The sequence below is a fragment of the Myotis davidii genome, unplaced genomic scaffold, assembly GCF_000327345.1.
Source record: "Myotis davidii unplaced genomic scaffold, ASM32734v1 scaffold233, whole genome shotgun sequence".
NCBI lineage: Eukaryota > Metazoa > Chordata > Mammalia > Chiroptera > Vespertilionidae > Myotis > Myotis davidii.
In genome coordinates, this window is record NW_006285917.1 from 2,041,822 (window position 1) to 2,052,962 (window position 11,141).

Below are 11,141 nucleotides of genomic sequence, written 5' to 3' on the forward strand. Positions count from 1 at the left end.
AGGCAGGCCACACTGGTCCAGTAGTAGTTCTCTGAGGTCTCATGGTCTCTGTGTTTCCTCATTCCTAGGCTGAGTGGGGAAGGCGTTGGACCAGTCAACATCTGTAAGTATCTTTCCTTGCCTCCCTCCCTTACCCTTGTGTTCTTCTGACTTGACTCAGGCTGACATAATGAGCTCACCATGTCTGTGTGTCCTTGTCTTCCTCCCCTCCACAGCTGTGGTGCAGTCCACCATCTCCAGTGGTTATGGCAGTGCTGGTGGTGTCGGCAGTGGCTTCGGCCTGGGCGGAGGCAGCGGCTACTCCTATGGCAGTGGTCACAGCCTTGGAGGTGGCTTCAGTTCTGGCAGTGGCAGAGGCTTTGGAGGTGGCCTCAGCTCTGCTGGGGGCAGCAGTTCCACCATCAAATACAGCACCACCTCATCCACCACCAGGAAGGGCTACAAGCACTGAAGTCCTCCCGTTGGCTCTTGTTCCTACATTGTCTCAAGGCCCCCTCTGCAGCTGCATGATCCTCTCTTCAGGTTGCTTCTTCTCTCCTGTCTCAGATTTCTCTTGTCCCCTGGGTTAAGCTGAAATTGCCTAATCCTCATTTCCTCTCTCAATTCCTGTTAGATCTGAGCTTTCATTACTCACCCTAAGAAGGTCAACAATCAATGTCATGCAGACACGTAGACATCTTTTTGATGTTCCCATATTATTATCAGATATATCAGTCTGCCATAATTCTGGTAAGAAAATGATGTATGCCCCATGAAAATTGAAACTTGATCTACATCATCTACAGAATGGGGAACCTTGCCTTTGATGTCTGACTTCCCTGCTCATTATAACTCCACACAGGAGTTGCCCTTAGAACAAATAAGTTATCTTCCCATCAGTGTCCCTAGATGGTATTGACACAACACTCTCATGTATAGAGTTATATCCCTGCAATATTTTTCTCTGCTCTTTGCTTTCAATTGTTGTGTTCAATAAAGCATATTTCTAATACAAAGATTTTGTGTTAGACTGTATCTCTGATCATGTATTGGTTCTGAAACTTTCTCATACCACACAATGATCCTCATATTCAGAAAACCATTTCTCAGCCGCACTGACAATTTACCTTGCTTCATGCCCAACTAGGTCAGTCAGCACTATGTGAATCTCAGCTATCCTGTGAGTTGATGACTACCAACAACTATTCAGTCCTCTGCTACTCAAGTCTCGTTCTCAGAGTGAAGTGTTTTAGAGAAAAGGAAGCCAGGGTCCTGGAACCTAAATCAGTATAACCTCATAACTGAGGGGTTTTGTTTTTCAAGCTCCATCATTTTGTGGCTTGGTCCCCACCCAGATATCTGAGACTCTCGGAGATACCCCTCACTACTCCCACCCACAAACAAAGAAACACTGTACTGACCCAGCAAAACAGAGGCCAGTTGGTAGGAAGGTGAAATGCTTGATTCCTCTCTATGATAATAAAGACTTTTGCCGCAAAGTTATTGTTTTTACTAGTGTATACCATCTTGAGATGTATCAAACCAGTTGGTACAGAAAAAAATATCCCCAGATCATGGTGGATGGATTAATAAAACCACATAGTGCTAAATGAGTTGGGAAAGATTTCCTTTGCATACAAAGATAGTTGGATTCACTGAAGAAGTTCTCTTGACAAATGCTGGTTAAAATTTATGGACCTGTAAATTTCATAGTCTGTTAATTACATCTCCATAACTTTGAAATAAAATAACTCAATAAAATATATTAATAAAACCTCGAAAAAGTGTTGGTTAGGAGTCTTGTTCTGAAAAGCTATTGGCAAAAAGATGAGATTGAAAGATGGTCCATGTGGACAGGCAGGAGGTGGTTCTGGCTGGGAACAATCTCCTTTTGTGATCAGATATCCAAAAACCATTTTCAGTATAAAGATGGATGTAAATTTTGATAAGCAAAAATAGAGTTTGGAGGTTCCTTAAAATCTTCCCAGATATCAGTGTCAGGGTTATATTTTGACTTTTAGACAGAAATGGATTCTCTATCTTTCAGGTCATGTTTGTACAAGCTTATTTTAGAATTTGGCTAATCAGGTATTTTATACTCAATCTTATCTTTAGGCAAAAAAATTAAAAAGCAAGGAAAACTTCCAATAACAACAATAATGAACTCAGTTATAATAATATTTTGTTAATCTGAAACCATGGCAAAATCCCTGTGCCTCAGGTCATAAGTCAAGTTACTGTCTAGCCTTGTTCCATGATTGCCTGAAGGTTGGCAAGAGTCTTGCTGCTGAGCTGGTCACTAAGCAGATATTTGGGGCTCAAGGAGACTTTTGATAATTAATGACTTCCCTACCCTTCTATTATATAGACACAGGGTTTGAGATTGAGATCAAGGGCATGGTGGAAGCAGAGCTTAGGAACTGTCATGCTGTATAAATCCTAGAAGCTAATAGGGAAACTTCCCAATACAGTCTCAGACTCGGGTTATCTCTCTCCACATGAGAAGCTCCATGAGAGTAGGTTACAGGCCTCCCTCACCACCCTAGAGTGAAGGCCAGCTGAGTACCCAGTTCTGCAGAGCCCAACTCCCTGCCAGCAAGCTTGATACTCAGAGCAGTCACCTATCTTAATCATCTATGAATAGGGCCACCCAGACTAAATAGAGAATGCCTACTTAAATTTGAATTTCACATAAACAATTAAAATAAATTTGCATAAGTATGTCCCAAATATTGCATGGAACATACTTATACTGGCCATTATTTGTTGTTTAGTTGAAATTCAAATTGAACTGGGCATCTTGTATTTTTATTTGCTAAAGCTGGCAACTCTATTTATGAAGTAGATCTGCCCTTGGACTGGACTACAGACAGGGCACTGCTGCGCTGGATCTCTACTTTAAAGGGGCAGACAATAGGCAAGGACCAAACTTAAGACCCTTTCCTCTAACCATCCCCTCTCTTCTACCCCAGGCCCATCCATGTCTTCCATGTGTTCTACAGTTTCTCAGGATTGACCCGGGGGGTTGGGGGGGGGGGGGGGGGGAGGCGGGCGGGGTGGGGGGGGGGGGGGAGACAGCATGACCAACTGGTTGGCCATCTTAGCTGGAACTTGAGCCATGGACTTCTTTTTAAAGGACATTGTGTTTATTTATTATTATGTGATCTGTTAAAAGTTGTTAACTTGGAAATAAGGGTGAAAGCAAATAAGTCAAAATGTTAACCCCTTCCCCGGCAGAAACGTGTATACACGTTTTCATAAAATGTTCTTTTTTCAGTCGTCGACGAGTATACTCATCTAAAACTTTACCTTCAAAAACCAGCTACATACGTACCATTCTAAATAATTTCATCTAGAAACTTTCTGAGGAAATACTATTCTTAACCACAAAAATGGGAAGAAAAAATAATTACAAACTGTTTTCATAACCAGCATCAAAAATACTATATAGAACCAAAATAAAAAAATTAGTCTGAAAAAGAAACGTTTTTAACAAAAAAATTGTTGGGGAAGGGGTTAATAGTGACTGATTCTGAGGAGTGGGAACTTGGGTAATTGTTGTTGTTTTTTTGTTTTGTTTTTTGTTTTTTAAGTTTTTATTTTTTATTTCATTATTTTAAAGCTGGAAAAGTTTTTTTGTTGTTTGTTTTTTCAAATTTTGTTTTATTGCTTAAAGTATTACAAAGAGTATTACATATGTCTCCTTTTTTTTTCTCCCCTTGACCTTCCCTGGCCTCCCCTACCCCCCAGTGTCTTGTGTCCATTGCTTATGCTTATATGCATGCATACAAGTCCTTCGGTTGATCTCCTACTACCCCTCCCCCCAACCCTCCCCAGCCTTCCCACTGTAGTTTGACAATCTGTTCGATGTTGCTCTTTTTTGTACTTTTCTCTACATAAAGGTAAACATCCTCATCTTTCCCATTGAAATACCACTTTTGTTACATACTGATTTTCTCTTCTGTCCCATTCACTTCTGTGTAATCACATCATTGTAGTTACTAGAGCTTTCTATCCCACGTTGGTTTCTTATACAGCAATTCCTACTCATTGTTCGTTTTTCAGTATTTTCTGGCTATTCTTGTGCATTTTGTGTTGTTGTTATTGCTAGTATTAGGTATCCCTAGGTATCTGAAGAGTTTTTGTATTGTGAATTAGAACCCTTTCTTTCCTGTCATATTTTATAGTCACTAAAAGGTGGTGCATGAGAATTGTTGATTTCTGTATCCACTCACCTTGCTGAACTTTATCCCAGTTATAATGATAAGTGACAAGTAAGAGCCAGGATCCAAGGATTGACCTGCCTCCTTTCAGAATCTGTGCTCTTCCCCCGTGGGAGGGAGGTGTGGTCTCACCCAGACTCTGGCTCCATCAGTTCACCTTCTGGCCCTGGGGAGAGGTGCAGGTACGAACAAGGAAGGACTGACCTGGCCTTCCCCTAGCACTCCAGCCTTTTCTTGCTTTGCATGCCCTCTGGTGGAGATGCCATTCCCCCAGAAAGAAAAGAGTAGGCACAGGAGTGGGATGCTCACTTAAATGGGGCATCTGCTGGATGATGACATCAGTTGATGCCATATTCACACACTGAGGGCAAACACCAAGCCATGTTGCCCTTGAGCTTGAGAATTCCAGCCCACACTGGGCGGAAGAGGGATGATGCTTTTGCCCCAGCTGGCACAGTTACTGCTCTCTCCTCCTCCAGCTCTGGACTCGATCCAAGCTTTATTTTGTCTTTTCTCTTTCTGAGAGCCCTTTCTGGTCTCTGAAGCCTTATTTTCCCTACTCTGACTTGTTATTTATTCTTTGGTAATGAGGGAGTGGTGAGTAGAACGTGATTGTCTTTAGCCTGTGTTATCCTTGTCTCAAAAACTGTCTTCCAAACTTCATTATTTGCTCATGTATACCCAATGTCACTCAGAAATCCAGCAAAGTCATTCAGCAATACAGTGTAAGATTACCTGTGGCATAGCTGGGTTCTGGACCCTACAGATAATTTACAGGAAGGTAGGTACATATTAGGTACATATTGTATTCAACTGAATCATGTGCTTACCCCAGAAAAAAATCCCTCTCTCCTGGCAGAGCCAGAACTACACACACACACATGCAAACACACACCATATAAACCAAAAGACAATGGCAATGTGTAAAAAGTATGAAAGCATGTGATCAATGGCAGGTCCAACTTCAGAGAGGTTAAGTGGATGTCAGTTCTTTCAAAGGGAAATTTTTAAAGAAATAGGAAAATCATATTTCAAAATCCACAAAATACTATGATGCCTAAACAACCTTATCAAAATAGAAAGTACAGGTTGCCTATCTCAGAGAGACATTAAATGCTCCAAGAAAATAAAACAAACAAGTAAAAAAGAATTCCATTCATTGCAGAATCACACCCTCTACATCATTCCAGAAAAAAAAAAATAGAAATGTCACAACTTCTCTGGAGAGAGGGTATCCCTGTTTACAATTAGACCACAGAAGCCCTTTGATACTGAATTGAATTTTTCGTGCCAAGGTTCAAGTGTATTACCTGGTCACTACAACAACAATGAAGAAACAGGTTGGTCTCCTAACATAATGCCTTTCCCCTTTCCTCACACCTCCTATTTCCCAATTCACTAGTCATTTTCATTAGTCTCTGGGCTCACTCCAGGTTGACAAACTCTTGCCTAATAAACCAGTGCTTGAGGCAAATGAAAACCACTTTGAAGTATTCCTTTAAAAGGACTGGTGTCTCTCATTGGCCTGATGGGAGCACATCCAGAATTTCCCCTGGGAGGGAGTCACGCAGAGGGTGCTGGGGCATCTCTGTCCATGGGGTCATATAGCATTTTATCCTCTTTCCAGAGAGGGAGTGAGAGCAGTGTCCTGGTCGCTCAGATGTAACCTGCATCACAGACATGGTGCTGGTCTGTTCAGTGGAAACTATTTCATCCCATCAGACTCCAGAAATATGTCTGATTTTGCACCCGAGGAGCCTTCTGCAAAGTTGCACATCAATTGCATGTTGTGTGCAAACAAAAAGAGCAGCTCATTGAGTCCTCTGCTGAGTCCTTCAAAGAGACAAATTCTTTTGTAATAATGAGTCGTGGGTTGTAATTTTTCATCCCTCTGTGTCTGGACTTTTGATTGTTTACCCCTCTTAAATCGGGCAATTGAGAGGTACACTTCTCCAGCGACCTTAAGTCAATCTCTCCCAGCTTGATGATTTGTGGTTTCTCAGCACCATTGTCACTTTCACCATCCTCATTATCAGTGTGTGCTCACTTGGTGCCTGCAGGTCAGCTGGGCATCAGACTGCCCAGAATGAGCAAGGGTTCCTAGGCCAAGGTTGGTTGTCCCACGGGCCCAACCCTCTGGGAGATGGTGGAAAACATGACCCCATATCCAGAAGCTTATGCCTATGGAGACACCCAGGTAAATGATGCATCACCAAGATATCTCAGACAGAAACACAGCTTGACAGACAAGGTAGGTGTACGTTCAGCAGATAAACACAATCCCATCGTAAGTATTCTTGGATGGCTTCACTCTGTGATTTATCCATGAGAAATGTTAAACCAAGCCAGCTCCCCAGCCTCTCCTCCCATGCTCAGGAGGCTACGTCTTCTTGTGTGTGCCCGAAATGTGACCCTTGGAGCCAACAGGGAGAGCAAGACTCATCTGAAGCCCTCAACTTCCATTCTATGATTGATCATGCCACTCCCTTCCAGAAAGAGCTTCAGGGGCACCCCATTTCACTCCCACTTTCCTCTCCAGCAATGTCCCTAGATGGCAGACCCTGGGCACCAACCAGAGAGACTTAGTGAAATGCTCCAGTCCTGGGAACAAATGAGGCCATTAGAGTGGTCAGAGGGGAATGGCCAAGATGCACCTGGAATCCTCTTATCTAAATCCCTTCAGGTGTTTTCTGTGAGGTTACAATGTGAGGCCCTTGAGATGCTACCATTGCACCAATCTTCTCACTATAGGAGAGTCTCCAAGTGTGCATCCAGGCAATGGGGAGCTTTTCTCCCTAAGCTCTATGATGTGAGGGAAGCCTGGGGTGAATATGGGCATCAGGAAGAATCAGGAGCCCTGCCTCGGCCACCAAATGGCTGTATGTTCTTGTCCTTGGTGTCCTCATCTCTAAGGTCTCCTTCAGGCTCTAAAAGACTGACTCTGCACCTTTGCTTTACTTCTTTGTCCTATGCACCCAGTCGACAACATGTTCATGTGTGGATTATTGTTTTGTACATGTTCCTAAGACATGTGTTTCCATGCTTTGCATGTGCACACCTGTTGGATGTGTCCGAAGGATTTGACCATGGAGGGAAGGGGTTGCTCCACCTTGTTTCTCCTCAACACATGTTTGAATGGAAAAAGCACCCAATTTTGCTGCTAAAATTGACTGAAGGGAACTTGAGGGTTGCCTGCTTACCTGCCTAAAGCTCTGCACCCACCAGCCCATCAAATTTGTGCCCAAGTGAAATGCCTGGCTATATGGGTGGTAAAGGGAGAAGATCAGGTGAGGTCTGGCCATGTGCAAGTACATGTCCCAAGTCCTGAATCTTGGTGGTTTCTTGAGGTCAACTGCCACATTTAGTCCCTTTGGGGAACAATATTGCCACTGAATGCAGGAACAAAGGGGTCCATGAGGTGGAGGGTGTGACCCTCATGGAGAGGCTGGGTGCACCTTAGAGATACCAAATATTGAGGAAGTCTGCTGCCCTAACATGAATAGTCAAGGTGAAAAGTGCTTCTGATTGGGAGTCTCAGGTGTCACCACAATGAAACTATCTTCTCTACACTCTAGGAGCTGTAAACTGGGAGACCCAGGTTATGACTGCACCTCCAAATGGCCTCCGCTGCCCTTTCATTGTGAGCTGGGGGGGGGGGGGGGTTGTCTGCCTTTTCACGGCTCTGTTGCCTGTGCTTAGAACATCAAACACCTGGCACTTAGTAGTTGCTAATAAACATTTATTAACTGCAGGCAGGACTTCCCAAGATAGTAGGAGAGTGCCGTCTGGGAGGGATCTAGCTTTTGAGGGACTGGGGGAGGGAGGTGGAAGGGGCCTGAGTCCTTAGACATTGTGCTTAGGGACCCTGGCTCTGTGCAGCAGGTCAGCCTGCTCTAGGGGTTTACCTAATACCTGCTGTCCTTGTCCAGCCTACCCTCCTCTGGCCCTCCTCTTGGTGCACCCTCCACTCCCTCACCTGGACAGGCATATCTCCACTGACCTCCACAGCCCTAGTTGCCACCTGGCCCAGTCTCCTTGAAATCCCCCACAATCAATGGCCTCAGGGTCCCTCTGAGGATAGGAGAGACAACCCTGAGAAGGACGGGCAGGGAACAAGGACATCAAAGATTTTGGCACTCCCAGCCTTGGGCACCAGAGCACATACCATCACTCTTGAATCCACCACTCCCCAAAACCTCAAGGAAACTCCTCCAAGAAAGACCCAATAATACAAAGTTGGAGACTCAGGAGATCTGGAGAACAGACAGGAATGCAAACTTGTGTCAACTGAACTTCTGCCACAATTCTATCCGTGAAACACCCTAAACCTCAGAGGTAAATTCACACCCAGACCACCAGAAAACTAATGCAGGTGGAAAAATACACCGATGTGCAAGCCACACACGGGTGTTCTCAGGGAGTAATGTAAAGGGGTTAGTGCCTGTGCACAGTTTATCTGAGAAGGCTTCTTGGAGGTGAGAATAAAACTGGAGGTTAAAATAAAAACAAAGAAACCTTCCTTGGCAGGAAGAAAAGAAGGTGTTCCTAGTCTCTAAGTTTTGAGGTTTTAAAGGAGGTAGTGACACTGGCTATAAGGTCTAGGTGTTCAGGTAGACATTGTCTACCAGAGTAAAGGTGACAATAAAGGTCACAGAAGAGGGAGTGAGGAAGAAAGGGAAGTAAAAGACTTATCTATTTCCATCTATATTACAGAAGTCAGTGAGTAAGACAATACAGCTTTGGAAACACCAATCCAGGTGAAAAAATTAGAGAGAGAAGGCAAAGAAGGAAGGAAGTGGGCCACTCCAGACAAGAACTGATGACTGAGAGAAACAAGAATGGAAAGGGAAGGTTGGCAGGCTGGGTGGACTTGGTAGGGGGGGATTTCAGGAAATGAATGACCCAGGAGGAAAGGTAGATGGAGCCAGCTTCCGCTCAGGAGGCTTGATGGGAGAAAGCTGTGGCAGTTCCCACTCCAAAAGGCATGTCCACTAAGGCACTCCCAGACCTTGACCCTTTGTTTCACAGGAAGCTCTGAAGGGTTTAGTCAGCACAGCTCAGAAAACAAGCATCCTTCTTCTGGGAGAAAGATGATCATGCAAGGAGTAAAGAACACAAAGACAATTATTCTTTCCACCCTAGACGCATGCACCACCCCAGCTAGGACCTGGGAGCACTGGCCACCAGGTGAGAACTCCTGTGCTCCTCTTGGCCTATATCAACAAAAGCTATGATTCATAGGTTCCGATGGAAACTGAGACTCTCAAACAATCTCTTGATGGAGGAGAGGCCCACCTCCTGGCCTCGGCTCCAAGGAGGAAATAGCTCAGACAACAGAGATCCGCACCTCTAAGTGCCAAGCTGCCATTCCAGGTGCCAAGCGTCTGCCAGCCCATCAGTTACCGTGTGCTTTAAGAAGAGCACCTGTGTGGCAAGACCATGGGATCTTGCTCTACTTCTAGCTAGGCAACGTCCATCTGTTTAATTTTCCATTCAGGGATGCAGCTTCCCCATCCACAAAAAGAAGACTAAATGCATTTCAGGGCCTCTCTCACTCTGCCACCCTCCAAAACCACTGCAAGGAGCAAGAAGTCAGCAAGATGAAAGGGATCTAACCATGTCTCTGTCTGACTCCCCCAGGGTAGAGACAGGAGGATGAGAGGCAGATAAAAGGGGAACAAGGAGCCTTGTAGACTTTTCAGTTTTAGCCAACAGAGGAGAGCGGGCATAGTCAATAAGGAAAAAGGGGGAAAAGGAAAAATCCTCTACTTGGTGCAACCACTGGAACTCTTTGACGAAGGATTAAAGGGGGAGGACCCTGGCTTTCAGTAGGAGGAGTGGCCAGTCTGGGAGACTTCTGGAATTAAGCAGCCTCAGACAGCAGGGAGGCAGTGCTTTGCTGTCTACCTCCTTTTCATAAATTACCTAGTGGGCTTCACAGTCATCTTCCCAACAGGACCACAAGTTTCCTGTAAAAGAAAAAGAACATGTATTGTGTTTCTTTCGAACTTGCCATAGAATGGACTGGCACTTCATTTATACTCGCTTGATAGTGTCAGGAGATAAAACTGAACATTTACTCACATGGTCAAGGCATTGCAAAAGTTGTTTTCACACATGAATACTCATCAGAAACCTGTCTTTAGAGACATCCAGACTGAGGCTCGGAGACATTTGTGATTGGCCAAAGGTCTCACAACGAGTACAGGGCAGACCTGGGATCCAACCCTGTCTGTCTACTCCCATGGCTTCTCTCCAGGGCAGACAGAGGGCCTGGTCTTTAGTCACGTCACATTGGAATAGACAGGACATACATGCACGTGCACATTCGTGCTCCAGAGTTTCCTGTGACCTGAACAATAGAGATGGAAGCTTAAGAGTAAAATAAAGGGGCAATCAAAACTCAGTGGATTCCTGAGAAAGATGAAGTTAGAGCAGGATTTTCAAGATCTGGAGAGACAGCTTGGTGGGAGGCAGAACACTGAGCAATAATAGCTGAGAAAATGCTCAGGGGTGGGAAGCACAGCTAAGGGATAAGAAGGAACAGGAAACAATAAATCGCAGTCACTTGTAATGACACAAGATGTTTGGACAGGAGAGAGTCGGTCCCAGGCCTAAGAAAGCGGTTTAGAAATGAGGCAGTGTTTTTTGAGTCCATTATCAGATGCATGATTAGGACATGACTGAAAGCAATTAATGTGCTTCTTATTCACTTGCTGATCAAGTTGCGACTGGAAAGGATTTTGCACATGGGGGAGGCATGCCAGGGAACCAACCAGTGGCTCCTACACCATTTCCAGAGAGGAGCTGAGTGTGAGCTCAGGGCTGGCAAATGCCTAAGAGATGCCATCAGAGGCCTTGATCAGCACTGCCCCGCCCCTCCCAGAGGCCCATAAAAGCCATGGGGCCTGGGGCTCCCCAGATACCCTGTCTTCTCTA

The 11,141-nt window shown here is 44.8% G+C and overlaps 1 protein-coding gene across 1 annotated transcript in view; it reads left to right on the forward strand.

Moving 5' to 3' along the window:
• Positions 1–997, forward strand: part of LOC102755334 (keratin, type II cytoskeletal 6A) — a 5,312-nt gene extending 4,315 nt beyond the window's left edge. The window contains exons 6-7 of the mRNA XM_015559557.1: positions 28–103; positions 216–997. Of these exons, the coding sequence (XP_015415043.1) occupies positions 28–103; positions 216–451 (312 nt within the window). The 3' untranslated portion in view covers positions 452–997. The remainder of the gene's footprint in view (positions 1–27; positions 104–215) is intronic.
• The last annotated feature ends 10,144 nt before the right edge of the window (positions 998–11,141 follow it).